Source organism: Lontra canadensis, unplaced genomic scaffold, assembly GCF_010015895.1.
Source record: "Lontra canadensis isolate GAN:19392208 unplaced genomic scaffold, GSC_riverotter_1.0 scaffold101, whole genome shotgun sequence".
NCBI lineage: Eukaryota > Metazoa > Chordata > Mammalia > Carnivora > Mustelidae > Lontra > Lontra canadensis.
Genome location: NW_022631095.1, coordinates 1,064,357 through 1,086,717, shown reverse-complemented (window position 1 = coordinate 1,086,717; position 22,361 = coordinate 1,064,357). Strand labels below are relative to the sequence as shown.

Genomic DNA, 22,361 nt, shown 5'->3' with positions numbered 1-22,361 from the left:
AGAGAGGAACAGGTGGGCTTTGGACGAGCAGATCAAAGTGCTCCTTTCCAGGGCACACTTGTCACCCCAAGAGGGGGACCAGATGAAAACATAAACAAAGCAGCTGCTCCCAAAGAAAGTCTAGGAGCACTGATGGCTGGAGAAGGAGCCCCGAGGGATCTGAGGGAGAGGAGGCATGCCCTGGAGAAGGTGCCCACCACCCCATAACACTTAAGGCAGAGGGAGTCTGGAACCAGCAGGGGCCCTCCTGCAGCGCTTCTGCACCAAGGGGCAGGTGTGCAGGGGGAGGCTATGCTCACCGCAGCGCAGCTGGGCCTCCTGGAGGCCCCCCAGGGCCTGGGCATGTAGGGCACTGGGGTAGGCACAGAGGGTGCGCTCGGAGAGCTGCAGGGAGCGATTCCGGGCCCAGGACAGCAGCCAGCGGAGGCGACAGTCACATGTCAGGTACTCCGTGCCAAGATCGCTGCAGAACGAACCGGGAGAGGAGCCACAGAGTAGAGCAAGGGAGTGTGGATTCTGGGGGTTGGGGGGATGGAGCCCTGGGAGAGACTGAGGCTGGAAGGGGCACATTCGGGGTATGTGTGCACCACCAGCCTAGCCATAGTGGGAAGGCAAATATGGCGGTGTCAGCCATCGCCCGTCCCACCTACTCATAAGGTTGGGCGCCGTGGTCATGATGCTCATGTGTGTCCTTCCTGGACAGAGAAAGGATGTAGGGCTCTGAGTCTTTGGGCTGGGAACAGATACTCACACCACCTTAAGGGCTGGCAGCTCATCAAAGACCCCAGGTTGCACACTGGAGAAGATGTTTCCAGATATGTTTCTGTAGGGGATAGGGGACAGGGAGCTAGGATCTTAGGGTCTTCCTGGGCCAGAGGAGGGAGTAGTGAAGGGAATGTGGGGGCTTATGAGGGTCTGGTGCTGCCTCCTTCCTCCCAACCCCTCCTTTGGGGTGAGCCGTCCCTCCCCCTCCTCCCCGCTAATGGCCCCACACTCACAGACGGAGAAGCCTGGGGAGGCCTTGGAAGGTCTCAGACGTGAGACAGCCAATCCGGTTGTTGGAGAGATCTCTAGGGGGAACACACACGATATCAGCAAGCTGGCTACACAGGAGCACACGGACCCACTTGTGCGGGACACACGTGTGTGGCTGGGGCTTATGTGGGGAGCAGGAAGAACAAGGAGATGGGCTTCAAGTGTCTCCCCCTTCTGCCCTCCCCCATACACTGTGTGGGGAGAGAGGTGCTGTGAGTGGGGAGACAAGAAGGAACAGTTGATCATGGGATCCAGGGGACCATCTCCAAGGATGTGGAGGGCTGGGAGGGCTTGGGGAGCCAGACATGCCACTCACAAACGCTTCAGCTCCCCCAGGCCCAGGAAGGCACCAGGCTGCACCGTGCTGATGACGTTGTTCCTCAGGTCCCTGTGGGAGGCAAGTGGGGGCCCTCACAGCTCTCCTGCTCTGGGGCCCTCACGCTCCGCTGGGGCGGGGAAGCCTCATTTTTATCAGCAGTGTCGGCAACTGGATTTTCTTCTAAATCTCCTCAGCCCTTGTGCGGAGGTTGGATGAAGGACCTGACCTCTCACATAGGTCTACTTTCTGCACCCCCTCCCCCCACTACCATCAAGGGGTGCTGGTCAAAAAGATGTCAGGAAGAATAGAGAAGCCAAGAGATGGGATGGGGACCCTTGGGATGAGGAAGCAGAACATGGTGGAAACAAAGATTGGAGCCAGCACTGAACTAGGAGCCGGGAGGCCTTGGCCATGTTGCTCCAATCTGAACCGCCAAGGATCTCACAGGGGCTGCTATGAGAGCCATTTGAAAATGGGTGCTAGGGGCGCCTGGGTGGCTCAATGGGTTAAAGCCTCTGCCTTCGGCTCAGGACATGACCCCAGGGTCCTGGGATCAAGCCCAGCATTGGGCTCTCTGCTCAGCGGGGAACCTGCCTCCTTTCTACTCTCTGTCTGCCTCTCTGCTTACTTGTGATCTCTGTCTGTCAAATAAATAAATAAAATCTTTAAAAAAAAGAAAATGGGTGCTAAAGTCTTTTTTTTTTTTTAAGTCTTTTGTAAATTACTATACAAAGGTAAGACCTTCTGGAGTCCGGCATTGAGGGTTGGTATTTCCACGTGTTGATCTCTCCATCCAGCGGGTGTGGAGACACAGCATGAAGCTGATGACCGCCTGGAGGCCCACCTGGTCTCTGATTCCAGGGCAGAACTATAACACCACCCCCCCGCCCCCGGCCACGGTGGCCATTCATTCTTCAGATGAGGAAGGCAAGGCTGGGGACAGGTAGTAAAGCCTTGTTCACCTGCCTTCCCCCCAAGTCTCCCAGGAGCCCACAGTGCTGAGGGAAGGTGGCAAGGGAAACGAAGTCTCTAGGCTGAACTCCAGTAGGTCCAGACAGAAGAAGGTGGTGCCCCTCCAAGTCTCCATGGGGCCAAGCGCCCACCTCCACACACACCCAGGAATGAGGTTAGGAGAGGCGTCAGGCCAGCTTCTGTCCCAGCATCCCGGTGCTCAAAGCAACCACATGACCAGATAGCAGCCCTCCTCTCTTTCATCCTCCTCCCCTGCAGTGGCAGTGGCAGTGGGGATTGGGGGTGGGGCAGAGCTGAAGGGGTGTCCACCTGGCCCCAGCTCAAAACCAGGCTGGCAGCTCTCTGGGCCACAGGTGAGTGTTGGCCACTGGCTCCCCTCCCATCCTCTGCCTTCTGAGCACAGCCACTGGCAACTCACTCACCCACTACTCAAGGTCCACCTGAATCTCTCCTGAGCCCAACCAGCACGACTGCAGCCCCACAGGGCAATGCAGCAGGAAGCCTCACTGCTCAGCCAGCCCGCCTCACCTCCTGGGACCCTGGATGTTGGCTGCAGCCTCCTGGCTTGGCTCTGCTCTCCACCCGGGAGCTTAGGAGGCAGAGCGCAGGGGTTGGGGGGTTCCTGAGTAACCAACCTGTTGCAAAGAGCCTGTACAGGAAAGACGAGATTGACAGGTATCTGTAGTCAACCTGTTTTCCAAGGCCCTGCGACCCTCCAGCCCAGGCTGGCGCCCTGGGCACTTGGCCTTGCCTGCTAAAGTCTCAGGGACATCTCTGGATCCTGGGCAGGAGGGGGTTAAGTAGCCACTCCCAGCTCTGGGAGAGGAAATGGGTGTCCAGGATGGGGAGGTGCCATCCCACCAGGGGGCCTGTTTTCCGCATAGCCAGTCTCAGCTGGGGACAAAAACACCCTGAGAGAGAAATGAAACACCCTTATACCAAGGAGTTGGTCTCCATAACCCTGAGTCCCTTAAAAAGAAGCCACCAGAAGGGGCCAGCTCCCTAGAGAAGGGATGGCTTCCATACCCAGGCTCGCTGGTGGTGCACCACCAGCAGAGAACGTGCAAGAACGAAGAACCTCGATGCTCATGCAGCATGGAGACTGGAGATGGATGGGGTTGGGTTGGGGGGGGAGCGCCCCACCTGCTCTGGGTTGCCCCGCCTGCCAGCAGCCCCCTTTTGGTTCCCCACTCTCACAGCACCCTCCTCTGGTGCTGTTCCAGCATGTGCCCCCTGGCCCCGTTGGGGTCTGGCCATTCTCAGGGCTCTGCCTCCCACCCCCACGCGGGGGAGGGCAGAGGGAAACACATTCCTCATTGTGTCACTTCCCTTCATGGGCTGCCAAGGGGCTGAGGCCGCAGCCCCCCGCCCCTTCCCTCTCCACTAGCTGTGTTTATTCTCATTTCCTCCCCAGCCCCCCTTGAGAACCCCCACCCCGCCTGCCCCACTGATGCTCTGCAGATGGGAGCAAGGCGGCCACTTGGGCCCCAGCCCCTTCCTGCCCTGGATTTCCTGCAGACCAGAGCCACGCCGCCGGGGCCCTCTGAGAGGGGAGCTGCCACCAAGCTCTGGCATGCCTGCCCCCTTGCCTCCCGCCCACAAAGTGGCTTCAGGGGTGACCCAGGCAGTGCCCAGACAGGCCAGTCCTGGAGTCTTCTCCTGGGGGGTACAGGCCAGGGGCTGCTCACTGTGCCGAGCTCTGAAAGCCTGATGATGGGGTCCTGGTCCCTAAGGTAGGGGGAAGCCGGTCTGGGCTAAACCCTCCCTAGCAGCAGGAGGAAATACTATCCTAGAGCTTGGATTTTCTTTCTTTCTTTCTTTCTTTCTTTCTTTCTTTCTTTCTTTCTTTTTCTTTCTTTTCTTTCTTTCTTTTTCTTTCTTTTCTTTCTTTCTTTTTTTTTTTTTTTTTTTACCAGTAAGGTCCCTATAGGTTGGTGCTTCTTGCTATGGACTCCTGTCTCAGAAAAATGCACTCTACCCAACACTGTGTCCATGATTTCAAGGGGCCTTGAAATCAAGGAGATGCACCCCTGCCCTAGATTGTCTAACCTGATCCCTTCACTTTTTTTTTTTTTTTTTAAGATTTTTAAAAAAATGTTAAGGAAGTTCTGTACCCAGTGTGGGGCTCGAACTCACAGCTCCAAGATCAAGAGTTGCACATTCCACTACCTGGGCCATCCAGGTGCCCCAAGATCCCTCCATTTTTTAGGTGAGGTCATGAGGGCAAGCAGATGTCTCAGTGATGTGGAATCTCTCCTCTTCTCCCTGCTCCCACAGAGCCCAGGTCTTAGAAGCTGGGAAAGGTGTGGTGTGTGGACAGAGTGTCCCCTCCCCACCACCCCTCCCCCAGCCCGGAGCAGGCTACCCTGACTCAAGGCAGGCCCCTCTCCCAGTATCTAGGACAGTGTGGAGGGGAGGGACTCTATGGCAGAAGTCGGGGTTGGGGGGGGTGGGTTCCTGAGAGCAAATCATACCCTCCATCCTTCTTGGGAAAGCTGAGCTCAGGAAGCCGAGTGTAAGATGGAGTGTGTCAGCCTAAGATTAATAAAGTGTCCTTCATAAAGACTGAAAACTTCTGCTGTCTGAAGGACACCATCCAGAAAGTGAAAAGCAACCCAAGGAATGAGAGAAAATGTTTGCAAATCATATATCCGATAAGTGACTCCCATCTAGAATATACAAAGAACTCTTCCAACTCAATAATAAAAGGACAAACCAGCTGGAAAAAAAAAATGGGCAAAGGATGTCCATAAACATTTCTTCCAAGAGCAGGTACAAATGACCAAACAACACATGAAAAGATGGTAGACACCATTAGTCATCAGGGAAATGCAAAGTGAAACTACAGTGATATCCCCTTGCAGGCGCTAAGACGGTGATAGAGAAAAACGGGCCACAGCACGAGTTGATGAGGGTGTGAAAAGACTGGACCCCTTCTCCATTACTGGTGTAAAATGGTGCAGCCACCATGAAAACCAGTTTGGCAGAGTTACCAAGGGACCCAGCAACTGCACGTCCAGGAATATATCCAGGAGAAACGAGGGTACAGGCACACGAAAACTGGAACAGGAATGGTCGCAGCCCTAACGTGGAAACTTCCCGCGTGCCTGTCACCTGATAACACATTTGTGCTCTATTTGCACAACAGACTTTTATGGAATGAACTGCTGATCTGTGCTATAATCTGGATGGAGCTTGAAACCATTACGCTAAGTGAAAGAAGGCCAGTTATAGAAGATTACATATGATGTGATTCCATTTAGATGAAATGCCCACAAGAGGCAAATCTATAGAGAGGCAGAGAGATTAGTGGTTGCTTAGGGCTGAGTAGGAGGGGGATCGGGGAGTGGCTGTGGCTGATGCCCGGTTGCCTTCCGACATGATGAAAATGTTCTAAAATTAGACGGTGATGGCCGCGGGACAGTGTAAATACAGTCGGAGCCGTCGGAGGGCACGCTCTAAGTGGGTGGACGTTCTGGGATGTTAATTCCATCCCACGAAAGCTGTTAAAGAGTTGAGTTTGCACGCCAGAGCGAGCACGTGTGAGGGTGAGCCCCGTACCACGCCTGCACAGGGTGGGGTGGCCCCAAGTCGGCTCCCTCCAGCCCCCCCAGACCTCCCTGCTTGTGGGTTCAGAAACCAAATTATAGGTTTGGAGGCCGCAGAGCAGCTTTCCCTGGGCCCTCCAGGACTTCCAAGCCGGCCAGACCCCCGCACAGGTACGGAGGGTGTGGAGAGGATGTGGCTGGAGAAAACTGAGATGGTCCCATCCCTGGCCGGGCCCCCCTTGTCTCCGATATCACCCAACAGGTATTTATTCAGCACATACAGAATGCCAGGCACTGGGGCTACAAGCATGGACACAAGGTCTGTCCCCAAGCCCACAAGCCTCCCTTCCCAGCCCTCCGCTGCTCCCAGCGTCAGCAGCCTCTCTTCAGCATTCTTCCCTAGTGCAAGCGGGGTAGGAAGGGGCGGAGGATGGGGCCGGGTGGCCTTGCTCACGGCCCCGCCCATAGATTAATGGAAACCACCTGGCGGGTGAGAAGCACTCCACCCCCAAAACCCCCCTCCCTTGCCATCATTCCCATGAGCATCTGCTTCTAATGAGTGCCCCAGCACCGCCGCATACCAGCCCCCGGGGCTCATTAATCTCATTAGGCAATGACAAATCATCCCCGGGCTGACCAGGCTCCCCTCACCAGGCCCTCTCCTCCAGGCATGCAAGGGCCTGGGGGGGGCTCGTGTCCTCACAGAGACACTTGCTTGCTGGCATGCCCAGTCTCTCTCCCTTAGCCTCTTCTGGGGGCTGTCTGTCCCGCGGCCCACTTGGTCCCCAGTCTGGGGGATTTCACTGTGACCGGGGCACCCTCGGAGCCCGGGAAGGTCTTCAGGTGGCCCACTCCCTGTTGAATGTGCGTGGTGGGGGATGTGGGCGGAGATGATGGGTGGGCCATTGGAGAGTCCTTTTGGGACTCTGAATACACGGTTCAGCTCCAGGACTGCCCCCTCCCCCTGGAGGCTGAGGGAGCTCTGGGCAAATCCCATGCAACGAGGGGCTGCAATATAACATCTTCCAACTTCAAACTCTTCAGAGGAGAAGGGAAGGGGAGAGGTATTTACAGAAAGCCCACGCCATCCCCACGACAGCCTGTCTGAGTCCCGATTGCTCCCTTTTCCAGGGGAGAAACCCCAGGCATGGAGAGGCACCCAGAAAGAAAATGGCAGAGGCAGGATTCAATCCCAGGCCTCTTTGACTCTAAAGGGAGTTCTGTGCCCTTCATCGCCCACCCCATCTCCTCCACCCCAGAAGTCTTTCCTCTGGGGGACAGACAGGCTTGTCCATGTCTGGGGCTGGTGGGATATGGAGGGGAGGGCCCAGAGACAGGGTCTCACGCCCATCTGAACGATTCTGTACATGCCATGGGCTGGCCGTGAACCTCTTCTCAGCTGGACCCCGTCTCAGGTTTTCTTATCCGTCCGGCTTGCCCGATAGAGCCCCACAACGTCGGCTCCACTCTCCCCAGCCTCTCTGGAGCACCTGTCCTCCCCTGAGATCATCGCAGGCACATTCCTACACGGCACCCTCTCTATCCCCTCCCAGCCTTGAGGCCCCTCCATGCATTAACTGGGACCAGGCTGACCTCCCCCACCACACACACTTATTGACCCATTTTCAAAGACCAGAAGGGCGCTCAGCACAAGGAGGCAACGCTGGCCTTCTCTGTGGCCCAGACCTTCCATTTCAATTATTAGGCTAGGCCCCAACCCTCCCACGGGACTTGCCTCTCACAGACTGTGGGATGTTAGGCTGCCCTGGACTCAGCTGCCCAAGCCTGGGTGTCTGAGCCTGACAGGACAGAGAGATCAGTGTTTCCTGGCACCAACGGCACACCAGGCCACAGCGTCTCATTTGTGATGAATAGGCCCACAGTCTCGGGGTCATCTGGTCCACCGGTTCCCAACCCCAGATGAGCATGAGAATCGTCTGCATACCTTGTAAAAAATTCCCAGGCCCCTTCCGACCTGATGAATTAGCATCTCTGGGAGGGGGGCACAGGGTCTCTCCCCATCCCATAGCAGGCCAGTGGTTTTGATGACTAGCTTTATGTGTCCGTTCAGCTGGCGACAGCACCTTGTAACCTAACCAAACACTAATGGAAGCATGATGGTAAAGGAATTTGTAACTGCAGTGGACCTCCACAAGCAGCTGAGTTTAAATAAAGGAGATTACCTTACCTTGGAGAACATGGGTGGGCCCCACCCAAACAGGTGAAGGACTTAAGAGCCAAAAACTGAGGTTTCCAGGAGAAGAAATTCTATCTGGAGACTAAAGCATCATCTCCTGCCTAACTTCCCAGCCTGCCGGCCTGTCCTTCTACAGATTTTGGATTAGCCAGCTCCCATAATCACACAAACCCATTTCCTTAAAATAAATTTCTTTATAAAAAACTAACATAAAATAATTTCGTTGTGTCTTTATATAAAGATTCACACACACACATCTCCTATTGGTTTTCCTTCTTTGGAGAACCCGACTGATACAGTGGTGATCAACCAGGCTGGAGATCCTGGGCTCCTCCCATCTGAATCCCTCAAGATTCTTCCCTCCCTTAGACCTTGGACTCAATCATCTGTTAATGAGGCCTTCCTTGACCTCCCTACATAGCAGGGAACAGCAGCCTCTGCTGCTCATAGCAGCCTCCCCCTACCACCATTGCCTTCTCTCCCCCTTACCCTGCTTTGTTTTTCTTTGTAGACTTATCTCCCGATATACACATTTATTTGCTATTTTCTGGGTCCCCACGGTGGAGGGTAAGTTCCCTGAGGGCAGGCACTGGGTCTGTTGTGTTCACTCCCAATGCCTAGAACAGAGCTCAGCACCCAAAAGGGGCTTGGTAAATATCTCTGGAATGAAGGCCTTGGAGGATCCCTAAAAGAGCGGGGCTCACCCTCAATATTCTGAATTCTCATCTGTCTCCTGCCCCGTGCACCTGCCACGGCACGTGATTCAGCTCTTAGTCATTATTCCTTGACCACGCTCTCATTTTTCTCTGATTGCCTCCCAGGCTTTGGAAGCACATGCTGTGCACTGACTTAGGTCCCCGCTGCTGGTGATATTCAGTACGTGGGCACGGGTGGGAAGAAAAGGACCTGCTTTTCTTCTCCATCAGGAAGTTGACCCTCATGAGACTAGAGGAGGAGAAGCGGGGAGACCTGGTGGGTGTTGGATGGATAAATTGAGAGGGTAAAGCTGGGAAGAGGTCAGTGGGGCCCCAAGAGGCTCAGAGCCATCTCGTTCATGGTAGTGAGAAAGGAGAGCGAGTCTGGGCGGTGACAGGCTCTGGTGGGGCTGGGCAAAGGGGTGGGGGCAGCTACAGTCTGTCATCCTGCAAAGATCCCTGGAGAGAGCGTGTGGCTTCCTGCCACTCAGCCCTCGGAGACCAGGCTTGGCCTGAGTGCAGGAATCAGAGCTCCCACAGGCCTAACCGCTTGTGGGGGATAAAAACCTTCCCGAGCTGCTGGTGGCCGAGGAGACTTTGTAAGAGCAGCTTGGTGGGGGCCCTTTCTCCCCATCCGGACTGCCAGCTCTGTGAGCGGCAAGGCAGTTGGACGAGGGACCTGGTCATGGAGCTGGGTGCACGCACCACCGTCAACATCCCGACACCCCCTCCCAGCCCAGCACCCCCAGAGCAAAGACAGCACGCTCTTCCTTTCCACCCCAAACATGGTTTGCCCCTCCACACCACCACAAAGCCAGCCAGGCCACTGAGCTCTCCTCCCGGCGCTGGGGAGTGTGTGGAGGACAGGTTTTCCCTTCCCCTGTGAGTGGGCTGTAATGCAGACGACCTCACAAGACTGTTGTCACGGTTGAAGACCTACATTCCATGTCACGGAGAGACTGCCTCCCAGTTACCCTCCAACTGTCCAGCCTTCCCTGCTCAGTGCTGTCCCTCCTTCGGGTTTCGTGGAAACCTCAACCTACTCAATTCTAGCACACGTGGCATTGACGGTCTCCAGTAGACCGTGAGCTCGGGCTCTTTGAGGGCAGTCTTCCACCTTATTTTTCTGTATCCCCCATCACACCAGATCCACGCCTGGCAGGCAAAATGGCAGATGGCTGGGGGGCGGGGGAGGGCGGGACAGGAGGCCTGCTGAAAGATTTGGGAACCCTCAGGGTGGGAGCAGAGGTAGGAGACAGGGCAGGGGAGAAAGCAAGGATCAGGCTCTGGAGGAACAGAGGCCCAGGTCTCCTGCGGAGGAGACAGGAGCCAAGGATGGATTTTGGAGCAGGCCAGCCGAACAGGGAACTGAGGGGCTGGTTCAGTCCCCTCCTTCAGCAGGTTAAGTGACTCGCCCTCAACTCAGTCAGGTCCCCAACTCTGGGGGAAAAGCCCCTTCTGGCCAGCAGAGCCCTTGAAGTCCTGAGCCCAGTGCCAGCCCACCTGTGGGCCCATAGGGATGCAGCCCCAAACCACGGCAGGTCGGGTGGGGGCCCTGTGGATGGGATCCACTTTCCAGACCCTTAGGCCAGGGCGCTAGCCCCATGGGGCTTTGTTTGTTGATTTGTTTGGGGGTGGGGTTGGGGAGGAGGAAAGAGGCCTCAGTCACACCAAATCATCCTCAGCCCTTTATGTGGGCCCCCAGCTGGAGCAGGGAGGTGGCATCTGGCCAGCTAAGGGGCTCAGCTCTCACAGCTAAGTGCTCATTAAAGAGCGTTAATGAACTTCCCTGAGACCCATCATTGCCTAGACCAGCGAGGTTTCCCTGTACTTCTCACTGCTGTCACTGGGGAAGGAGCTGGTCCCTCTCTCTGTAGCCTCCACCTGGTGGTCAAGTCCTGTACAGGGCTCCCGTGGGTCTGACTCTGGGCCTCACTTAGCCAGCAGGTTCTGGGGTTGAGGGGTCCCCCTTGGCACCCAGGGGTCCTCACCTTGCCTGGACTGACTTCCTGCCCATGACCACCAGCTCCCAACTTTGCCCCCCTTTGCCTCAGCACTTACAGCTTCTCCAGCAGGGACAGTCCCAAGAAGGATCCATTCCGGAGCCCAGTAATCTTGTTGTTGCTCAGGAGCCTGAAGGAACAGGGAAAACACAGGCAGGAGAACACGCTGTTACAAGCCAGAAAGTGTGGCTGGAGAGGGGGTACGGTTTCCCCAGTACAACCATGTTCTTTCCTGTATCAGTGGCGCCCCCTGAGGTTGTGCGAAGCAGGAGCCCTACCCTCCGCTCGCGATTACAGGAAAGAGCCAAGAAATGGTTCAGGCAACCTGGATCGCCCACTGAGCCCCTAACCAGACATTTCACCTGCCCTGGGCTCCCCCATGGCCTGGATCTGACTTAGGGCTCTGCAGGCAAGCAGACTGAGCGGGGGTCAAGGTGCAATGCCCCCTTTACACCTTGAACCCACAGGCCTGAGCCACAGCACCCTCCTCCTGCCCCCTGGGGCTCTGTCTTTCCCAGGCCTCCAGCCCCACATCCTGAGGAGAGTGGGAGAGTGGCCCAAATTGGGTCAGAGCTCTGGCAGGTGGAACAGGAGGCCAGGCAGGTGGGAGGAGCTGCCCTTCCTTGGGCCCCACTCTGTGAGCGGAGGACTTCACAGAAGGGGCCTCTGCCCAGCCCTCAAAGGCCCTGGCTCAGAGGAACTGAGCACCCTTGCCTCCCCAAGCCTGTCCGCGGCCTTTACAGAAAACTGAGAGAGCCCCGGGGCCTGGTGGAGGAGGCCCAGGCCTCAGCCTTTGCCTCTGCCCACTCGGAGGTTCTGTTTATTTATTTGTATTTAAAGGGGGAGGAAAGAGGCCCCAAGCTACTGACTAAACGCACTCTGCCCACCCACTTAGCCTTTCTCTGCCAGACTCCCTCCCTGGGAGGAGGAAGTTCCATACCAGCCGAAGGGCTCATCCTTTGAGTTAATTGCTTATTAAAACACTTTAATGAGCCTCCCAGCCCAAACTCTTGCCTGCTCTGGGCCGAGACAAAGGGTTTCACTTCTTTGCTCTTATTGGTGGACATGGGAAGGTCAGAGGTACAGGTCTGGAAACTCCTCTCGACTGGGCAGCTTCTGGGATGCACAGTAAAGGAGATCTCAAGTGGGGGGTGGGGACAAGGCCTGCGAGCAGCTCTGTCCCCAGGCTTACTGGTGAATTCGAGGTGAATGTATCAAGACAGGCGGTGAGAGGACCCTAGACATCTGACATTCCAACCAGTCCATCTTCAGGAGGCTCTTGGAGAACATACAATAGCCAGGATGGAGGCAAGAGTGGAAGGGGGGCTTCCTCCCTTCTCTGCTTTCCAGACAGACCCCTCCTACCTATCTTGTCCCCACCTAACTGTCCCTCCAACACTGATACTTCCTAGTAGCACCTGAAGAGTGATTGTGTGAAGGGGATGTGGGGGCGATGTTGGGTTTCCAAATGGCACGTTCTCTCTCACGCTCTCTCTCTCTCTCTCACACACACACACTCACACACAATCTTGACATTTCCAAAACTTCATCACAGTTGTCATTATATGAGTCATTAGAACTCACATGGCCCCCTTTATTCCCATTTTACGGATTAGGAGAATTTTAATTGACATTATCCACGGTGGTAAATCCTAAATAATCATGTCAGTTCTCAGGGCCTCTAATGGTCTCATTCAGGCCCTGGGGGGGGGGGTTGCGGTGGCCCCCTCAGTGGGGACAGGCTCCTGACAGTGTGACTTCTCAATCAAAGCCCACCTCACCTCAGCTCTGCTTCAGCTCCTTCATATAACCCCAGAGTTTGAGGCTCAGAGGTGGCATTAAATGTCAAAGGGGGTGAAAGGACCCCTCAGTATTTTGAGTAACATCAGAGAGGTGTCCTGAAGGGTCAGGAAGAAAGGTGGAGAAAGGGCATGTATTTCAACCTTCCCCATGCCCCAGTCCCAAGGGTCTCTCCCCGCGACTGTCCCCTTCTTGGTTTGTGGGGATGAGGCTGGGGGAACAGGGGAGGGAGAAGGTATGGACGGAGAGAGGAACAGGGCTGCCGGATGATCACAGCACACACACACACACACACACACACACACACTCACACGCACACGCACGCGCACGCATGGAGGAGGAAGCCAGAGAATATTACTTCTCAAATCTGATTACACACCTGTTAAAGGGAGGTGAAAAGTATCTTGTTTCCTGAGAATATGTCTGAGGATTCTAGTGTGAGAAACACGGACTTAAGAAATGAAAATCTTACACTAGGAAAACATCTTCTAATCAATAATCATCTCAAAATTATCTGCAAAAGATTTTTGCTTAAAGATCATTGAACGGAGGGGTACCTGGTGGCTCAGTGAGTTAAGTGTTGGCCTTTGGCTCAGGTCATGATCCAGGGGTCCTGGGATGGAGACTTGCATTGGGGGCTCCCTGCTCAGTGGGGGGTCTGCTGCTTCCACTCCCTCCACCCTTCCCCCCTGCTCTCTCTCTCTCATGCTGTCTCCCTCTCTCCAATAAATAAATAAAATCTTTAATTTAAAAAAAAAAAGATCATTGAATTGAAAACAGAAAATTTTTAAAAATTTTCCAAATTGGAATTTTTAAATGTTGGAATTTTAAAAATTCCAAAACCCAAACCCCTGAGATTAAAACCTGGGATCCTAACTTGAGAATCTTGTCCAGACAGGTCTAGAAGTGGTGTTGGGGTAACCCCAAATTCTTTAACCCAGAGCTGGTCAGTGGACATACGACAATGTGAGGTGAGTATATAATTTTAAATGTTTTAGTAGCCATATTTTTGAAAGTTAAAAAATTAATTCTAATCATGTATTTTAGTTAACCCAATGTATTGAAGTTCTAATTTCAATATGTAATCAATATGCAAAATGATGAATGACAGTTTCCTTTTCCTTTTTTTCAGTACGGAACCTTTGGGATCTGTGTGTGTTCTACTGTTCCAGCACATCTCAGTTAAGAACAGCCATGTGACAGGTGCTCAGGAGCCCCATGTGGCTAGTGGCTTAACCCTCACCTAGTTTCCTTGTGGCTCCTGGCTCCCCAGGAGGAAGTCTGGGTTGTTTGTGGAATAGGAGGCAATCAGGGTAGGGTGTGTGTGTGTGTGTGTGTGTGTGTGTGAGAGAGAGAGAGAGAGAGAGAGAGCAGAGCACAGGGTTGGGGACCAGCTCCTAATGGCAGGTGAAGATTAGCCTTTTGCCCAGAACAGGAACAACTCATCTCTTAGTGTCCTATCCCCCTCTGGCAGCACCCCCTCTCCCCCACCAAGGTAGCCACTTTTGTGCTGGGGAGGAGTAAGGCATCAGCTGCAGCCCACATTTCTAGCTTGACTAACCCTGTGCAAACCCCAGCCCATCAAGTCTGGAAAGGAGATACTTCTCTGTGGCAGAGAAAAAGTCCTCGATCCCCAACTCTCTCTAAGCCATTCGCAAAAGCAGGGACACCAGACAAATACCCGTTCGTTCTTCTCCTCTTAATGGCCCCCCTTCTTCCACAGTTCCAACTCCTGGACAAACATATCTCTATGCTCCCAGCCCCCCAAAACCCAGAATTGAATCTTTTGGCCTTTACAACGTAGATGGGGCTGAGGACATTTTTGCTTGAGACCCAGACTGTTGAGAGAATTGCTTCAATTGTGCCAATGGGTTCCTCCGGTTCAGCTCTGGGAGCTGCCCCTTGTGTCTGGGGGTGGGGAGGGGCAATGATTTGGGGCAGGAAGTACTTGGGTCTGGTGTTGTTTGGGGTAGGTAGGAAGCTGGCAGTTACTGGGAGTAGAGGAAAACACACACAGGGCCTTGTCCAATGGGAAGAAAAATGTTCCCACCATGCTAGGCTGTCACATGGGACAGAAGCTGGCAGGGTGGCCTCAACCATGGGGCGGGAAGGAGGGAGCCTTGGCCCCATGGTTCTGTCCAGCTTCGCAGACATAGTGCCAGCTTGGCCCCCTCTGAACTGCCCTGCCACCCCTACCGGACAGCTGCTTCCTCAGTCGGCACCAACCCCTCGCCCTGCAACAGCACAGGGAGCTTGCCAGGTGGATTTCCTTCCCAACCACACCAGCCTCTCAGACCTCTGGCTCCCCCAGCCCGGCATCTCCAGCTTTCTTCCCTCCCTCCCTACCACTCCAACATCATCAGATTTTCACAGGGAGGGGGGCAGGTCCCTGGAGTCCCCTGTTCTCTAACCCTTGAGTCTGAAATCTGGCCAAGGAGAGGGGGCACACTGAATCCATTCCAGAACTCTCTCCCAGCTAGGGTCCTATTTTAGGGAAGAGAAGCAAGCAAGCAGAGTGACCACTAATGAGGCTGGAGGCCAAGGGAGCGAGTGGCTGGCGTCTACAGAGAGGCCCTGTGGCCTCTGGGCAGCCACAGGAACTCACCAGATCCCAGCCCCACATCAGAGATGACCCTGCACGGGTCATGTGGGCACTACTCCGTGGGACATGGGGCCAACGCATGCTCGAACCAAACTGTTCTCTCGAGTGCTGGAAGACTCTCGCGTGTCACGCCCCACCCCCCGCCCCCAACACACACATTCTGCTGTAACACACACAGATCCAAGGACCTCATGCCTGGACACTTGGGGTTGCAGATTCTGTAGGGAATCTGAGCCTGGAGTTCAGGGCATCGCCAGGGCCCTCTGGGCTCAGGAGGACCTGTCTCTAACATCTGTTGCTGGCACCTTAGCGGTGTCTTAGGGAGACCATGAATGAGGGGGTCTCAGGCCCACAGCCACTCTGAACCAGCCCGTGAAAGTGGACTCCCAGCCCTTCCTGCAGGCGTAATGCCCAAGGCCTCTGAGCATTTCCAAGGCCCGCAAACATGTCTGAAACCTACAAAAATCATCACTGCTTATGAAATATGAATGCTGTATAATTGCAATGAACACTTAAGTAAAGAACAACCAAATGTCAAACTATGTCAATGAGCAAGAACTGTTTCACTTCATGAAGGAGGTGGGTGCATTCCTGTGTGCTTGATATGACAGTAAGGGTCTCCAAAAAGGAAACTGCCTCTAGTCCACAGGCCCCGCCCTGATGCACAGCCTCTGGCTAAAGGCTGCCCTCCTGTGGCTTCCCTTTCTTTCCAGTCTGCCCTTCACATCCAGTTAGCCTGATCCCCAGGGGACTAACTGGTGGAGAGGACACACAGCGCTCCCGAACTTCCTCGTCATCCCTTCCCTTGGCAGGAAGCCTGTCCGCACAGCCCTGAATACCTGTATTGAAGGACACCAGGTAGGACCTTCCTTCCCCATGCTATGGGGGTTGTGTCTAGATATGGCCTCTGACCTTAGCCTTGAAGCTGAACTGTCCAGGCAGGGCCTGAGGTTAAGGTCAGGAAAGAAAATAGTCTTGGAATGGCTCCTATGCATGGAGCCTTCTTGTCTTCTTTTTTCTAACCTATGCTCTCTACAAGGGCACCCCAGCTTGGTTGTGAGGAGGCAGGACCAAGAAATTGGGGCTGAGATGGGGAGGACTAATCTGAGGGAGTCTGCAGCCTGAGAAGAGGGGCTGGGGGTATTGGTCGTGGTGGCTGGTGTGCCTTGCTGGAGATCTGGGGCCCCAGCACCCTAGCTTGAGTGCATGGAATCAAGTCTGCTGTGCTCATTCATGCCTAGGTACTCATTCAATCTTCAAGTCTACACTGACGCCTATTGTGTGCTTGGCCGTGTGTGACACAATGGTACTACAGACATCAATGAGACGTGGGGTCTACAATCCTCCATTCATGGAAGGTGGAGGGACATGTGTCAGACCGGATGGAATGTTTGTGTGTGTATGTGTCCACTCGATTCAAGGAAGCTGGGAAGTTACTCCCAATCCGCCCTAAGTGCTTCTCCAAACATGGCCTAAAATCTCAGGCCAGGCGGAGCTACGGTTTTGGGTGAAGAAAGTGGATTTCTTTTCAAATCCAAATAAACCTGAAAGGATCAATTTGTTATCAGTCTTTTTTTTTTTTTTTTTTTTTTTTTTTGAGAGAGATCACGAGCAGGGGAGAAGGGCAGAGAGAAAAGTAAATGCTTAACCGAGTCACCCAGGTGCCTGTTACTAGTCTTTTACACTCAAGTATAAATTAGTCCTTTAATCTTTCTACCACAGAATTCTCCCTTGGGAGCCCTGAAGCCCTGATCCTGTCCTGCTTTGTGAGTCTGTATCCAGTCTCCACGATAAGACTGTATGGCCCCTGAGGTCAGACACCAGCTCCCTCACCTCCTGGCGCTGGTGCAGCAGAACAAAGGGACCAGGGACCAGTATCTGGAGGCACAGAGCTCCAGGCAAGGTGGATGTGGTCCAGGACAGGGCTCATGCTGAACCCTGGCTTTCTCAAGCCATAAAGCAGTTTCCTCCTCCCTCCACTCCCCTGCCCCTACTCTGTCGCCCCTGCTCTGCCCCCTGCCTGGTCAGTCTTGGCAGAGCTCAGTACTGACAGCATGGAGACAGCACCCTTGCCTCCACAGTACAGCCCTCCTGAAACTTCCCCTGCCCCCTGCGGGTGTGGTCCTGAAGTCTTGCGTGGTGCAAGAGAGGGAGAGAAGCACCAGGACGATCTTTAGAAACCACCTGCCCTGGGTCCCTCTGATTCTGAATACTCTGTGCAGACATTTTGTCAGAGGTCCCCTAAATACACACGTGTTTATTAGGTTATCTGCCCCTTTTCCCCGGCTCATGTGTCCATATGGAGGAAGAAGATCACTATCTCCCCTGCTCTGTCCCCAGGGATGAGGTCATCATGGGAAGAGGCTGACCCGGGACCAAGAGCCGTGGGGTCTGGCTAGTTGCTGTGTGATCTTGGGCAGGTCAACCCCTCTCTGGAGGTTTCTTCTTCGTAAAAGAAGGGTCTGGACGGAAGACTCCCACTCCTTATATTTGATGGCTTTTCCCATCCTGGATACCGGGTCTCCTGGAGCCTGAAGTCTAAAGTTTCTGCCTCACCACCACACAGCAGGCACAGAGCCCTAGGTGGGTGGGTTGGGGGGGGGGGTGGCTCTCAGACTTTCCCTTCCCTTTCCAGCTGGGAAATGTCTGGCCCCTCAAGTTCAGGCTGGAACTCCCTCCTCAGTCCTCTCTCCACTCCATTCACTGCTCCTCAGTGACAGATTGGTTCCCCTGCCCCTCACCTGCTCCCATCCATCTTGCACACCCCTTTGCTCCCCTATCCCATCTTCCCTCCCCACTCCCAGTGTTAGGGAAGCTGGGTCCTGGGAGGTTGCCTGAGTTAGCTACACTCCACAGTTTCTCTGCTCCCCCACCCCCATTACCCAGTCCTAAAAGCAAAGGAATGTTCTGGAGTTTGGGAAGGATGGGGGCCCGCCAGAGGAGGGAGGAAGGGGAGGAGGCAGCTTTGTCCTGTCAGTGTCTGAGCTCTAAATAGAACAGAGCGCTGGGCTGGGGGAATGAAAATAAACAGCCCCTCCAAGCCGCCCCTTCCGAGCTGTTACCGGACTTTCCTTCTAGTTCCTCAGCCCAGTGCTATTTCCCTCTCCTCTTCTCCCCTGCTCTCCTGGTGGGGTGTGGGAGCAGGGATCTCTATCTCAGGGTCACAAAGGAGTGAGGAGTACTGGTCCAGGCTGTGTGGCACTGGGGAACTCATCTCCCCTCTCTGGGATCTGGTGAGGAGAGCCCACTGGATGGAAGGACATGGAGCCACTCGGAGGTGGTTGGAACTTCTCCTTCAGGAAAGCATTCTTATCCCAATGATTTCTCCTGTGGCATAAGCTTGGAAACTCTCTCCCTTTAAAAACATGACCCCCAATTTAAGGGTCAATTTATGGTTAGGTTCAAATTACACTGGTTTGCCTGTGCCTTTGGGGGAAATTCTCAGACTCACCCCCCCCAGGGCTAGGGATTACCCACCATCCCCTCCCCCCACCAAGGAAGGTAATCCATGGGATAGTTGGTGGGAGTCCGTGGGAAGGGACCTCCTTGGGGATCAGAAGTGGCTGGGTTCATGCACATGTTCTGAATAATTCAGGCCAAATTACCCATTCTGGGTCCTGGAACCACTGGGATGCTGAATTACAGGGGTTGTCTTTGGAGTTCAGTGTGGTGGCCTCTCCAGTCTCTTTGGCGCAATGAGACTCAACCAGTAAACCCCAGAGGGCTCTGGTCTCTGCCCAGGGCTTGCCCTGAGATGGGACCACGGACCCTGACATCCTGCACATGAGGGAGCCTAAAGGGTCCCCAGGAGCTCCAGGAAGGGGCTGGCTGCTGCCAGCTTCTCCTGAACATAGTTGCGAAGTCCGAGGGGAACGTGGATTTTTTCTGGGCTCCTCGTTCAGGCAGGCGGGGTGAGGAGTCCCCACTGGGCATGCTGCAGCTGAGCCCCTGCCTCAGGAGGGTAATGTGGTATGCCGGAGTCTCCCAGCTGCCTCCCACCTTCCGTCCCCAGCCTCTTCCCTCTTTTCATTCCTTCTTTCGCTCTGCTCTCTTCCCCTCCCCCTCCTCTCCGGCACAAAAGCTCTCTGTACACAGCCACTTCCTCTGGCTGCTGTCTCTGAGCCCAGACCTTATGAGAACCATATGGGGGAAAGAGGGTGGAAGAGAAGGGGGTGGGGAAGCTGGCAAGGACACGCCCCTCCAGCCAGCATCTTTCCACTCCCCTCAGGCTATGTGCAAGGCAGTTGGCACACTTTGCCCCAACTCCCCTAACTGGATCCTGGCAGCTGGGGTGAGGGGCACTGAGGGGAGGGGCCAGTCCAGAGGGAGATCTGTGTTCAAGAACCAGTTTCCTCAGGCTGGAGCAAGCACAAGGGCTGTGAAAAGGCCTCGCCTTCACCCCATGCTGTCTCTAGAGACCCTCAAACCCCAGCGAAAGGATCTGGCCACCACTAGCTGCATCTGAATGGCAAACGCCCCTTCTCCCCTGTGTGGGCTGCTGATGTGGTGGGCAGCCCCTGCCCCAGAAAGAGGAGGTGAAGCGGACAAAGGTTTGTGGGTTCTGGGAGAATCCAGAACGACCTGTACCTTGCCTGCCTCCTCCCCACCCAGCCTGGGAATGTTCCCAGGTCAAAAGGGCCTTGGTTCTGCTGGGAAGGAACTGGGTTTTTTAAAAAGTGGCTTTGTGTCCCTTGGGTCCCAAGTCCAGCCAGGTGAACAGCAAGTCCCTCACCCAAGAGAAGTGTAAGAGAACCCAGCCAGCTGCTCCTGGAGTCATCTAGGGTCAGGACACCAGGCCCTCCCCTCCTGGCCTCAGTTTGCTCAGCCCTAAGACCAAGAGGCTGGATTTGCTGATCTGTAAGGGCCTTTTCAGTGCAGCTGGTCTAGGAATTTATGACCCTGGCTGGGATCCTCTGAGGGGCTGCTCGGATGTCCCAGAAGGTCATTGTAGGAGATTTTCTTTTGGAGTTACCTATTATCAGTCCTTTCCTAGAATTCCTTATTATCCCCCTCCCTCTTCCTCTCACTCCTGGAGCAGAGAAGCAGAAGGGGAGCCCCATCAGCTGCTGTCCAGGAATGGGTGGGGGGTTCACAGGGGTCTTCATCTCCCTCCCATACCCAGGATCTCCCGAAATTCACCATCTCCCATGAGACCTTTACCCCTGGGGGAGAGTCAGAAAGGCCCCTGCTCTGGACAGGAGCATCAGTGTCCACAGTCACCCTGCAGACCGAGCTGAGGGGTGGGACAGATGGATCAGGAAGGGAGCCAAGAGTTCTGCTTTCCTGGAAAACTGCGAATGAAAATCCATTAGAAGGGGAAAAAGCAAAGGGTGGGGAGAGGGGGCACAAAGTCTACAAAAACAGAAGGCAGAAGTTAGGATAATAGGGTGGAAGGGTTTTCAGTGCAGTAAACAGGACTAGTCACAGAATTGCTCCAGAACTGCCTGGAAGCTTTTTCTCTGAGCAGAGACAGGAGGCTCCTTGCAGACAGGCACCTTTTCTAGCACTTTCTTGGCCTGAAGAGTCCCAGCACTGGTGCCTACCAGGCTTTCCAAGGTGGAGTCCTGGGTCCCCTGAGGACCCAAGTGAGCAGGGTGGGGTGTGAAGGGGACTGGGACTGGGTGACCCATTCGGGAGGCAAAGAGGGGAGGAGGAAGGAGATAAAGCCAGGGGTGCAAAAACTGATCTGTGATAGTCCTGTTGTTTCCACCAGGTGACAGACAAAAAGATGGCAGGGGAAATCTGTGTAGAAACACAAAGAGTAAGGAGGAGGAGTCTGGGAAGGTGTGGAGAAGGTTCTGGAACTCCTGGCCTCCTGTTTTGCTGCCAGGCTGAAGTCCCTTCCCAGCACGTCTCTTCCTTCTTCCCTCAAGAGGCATGCTGGGTAAGGATGGGTATGCTGGAGGGGCTGAGCCCTGGAGAGAGAACCTGGGCCCAGCAATCAGGGTCAGGTTTAGGTGGAGCCTGGAGGGAGCCCAAGAAATATGTCTGTGGCTAGGATTCAGCCATACTCCAGGCTGAGGGCCCAGCGGGCTCTCCGAAGCTTCTAGGGCCCTCCCTATCCTATCATTGCTGTCGGGATGCCCAGCTAGGCTGCAGGGGCGTGGGGGGCAGTGTTGGCTGTTCCTTTGTAAGGTATCTTAAGTCAGCTAGGTGAGTGGCCTGGGACAAAGAAGGGGCCCTTCCTCTGGGAGCAGTTTGGGTTGGGAAGGTGATCTAGCATTCGTGTTTGCTGACACCCTGTCACAGTATATTCTCACCAAGGGCTGGCTGTGCTCACTCCTTGGAGTGGCGTCGATGGGAATTAGCTATGGCTGGAAAGCATTAGTTACCAAATCATTCTAAGATGTACTGCAAAACCACCTTTTAATGTTTTCCCCCTCTTTTCTGCTTTCAGTATGTGTGGATTCCTTAATCCCAACAAGCAGACACACAGAGAGATGGTGTCCCACATATGTGTGTGAATACAACCACAAGATTGAGTAGACACACACACACACACCCCTCTCTTGAACCGAGTTATCATGGCCCAGCAGGGGCTCAGAGAGACACCGGCCCAACCATTCCACACAGCAAGCATATTTATCCTCCAGATCTGAGTGGGCTGGGGAATGCACGGGCCTGTCTGGACCCTTCAAAACCAGTGGACAATCAAAGAGACCAGGACTGAGCAGCCCTAGCTGCCTTCCCAGGCCACCGCCATATCCCAGAGTTGGTGCTGGGACGTGGGAGAGAGCAGACACATTGCCTCCACCCCCCTAATGCACACACATACACTCAGCGTGCCTGCACACACACGCGCGCGCACACACACACACACACACACACCCCAGCTGGGGAAAATGCAGGCCAAGCCGCCAACGTCAGAGGCTGACCAGTCGTGTCCTGTCAGGAAGCCGGCAGCCTCTGAACTCACCCAACCAGAGGCATGACTGTATTGTTCTGGACACAATCAGGATAGACTGTGAGCCAGCCCCAAGTCTGGGCAAGGGGCGGTGGGGGAAACGCTTGCCACCGGGTTCAGGAAGACAGGAAAGGGGAAGCGCTCGCAGGTTGGGTCCGGGACAGGAAAGGCAGGGGCCGCTCGGGCCGGACCCTCCACTCCGCGGCGTGCGTGGAGCTGGGAGCACGTGGTCAGAGCAGGAAATCGCCGCGGCGGGCTGGAGTCGCGGAGTGTCCTGCGGTGGCGG

General features: G+C 54.8%; 1 protein-coding gene across 2 annotated transcripts in view; it reads right to left on the bottom strand.

Moving 5' to 3' along the window:
• The window catches only part of ADGRA2 (adhesion G protein-coupled receptor A2), a 33,496-nt gene that overhangs the window by 9,552 nt on the left and 1,583 nt on the right, over positions 1-22,361 (bottom strand). For both annotated transcript variants that reach the window (XM_032838100.1, XM_032838101.1), the window contains exons 2-6: positions 10,828-10,899; positions 1,352-1,423; positions 999-1,070; positions 752-823; positions 300-463 (exon numbers count right to left, since the gene is read on the bottom strand). In XM_032838100.1, coding sequence (XP_032693991.1) covers positions 300-463; positions 752-823; positions 999-1,070; positions 1,352-1,423; positions 10,828-10,899 — 452 coding nt within the window. The remainder of the gene's footprint in view (positions 1-299; positions 464-751; positions 824-998; positions 1,071-1,351; positions 1,424-10,827; positions 10,900-22,361) is intronic.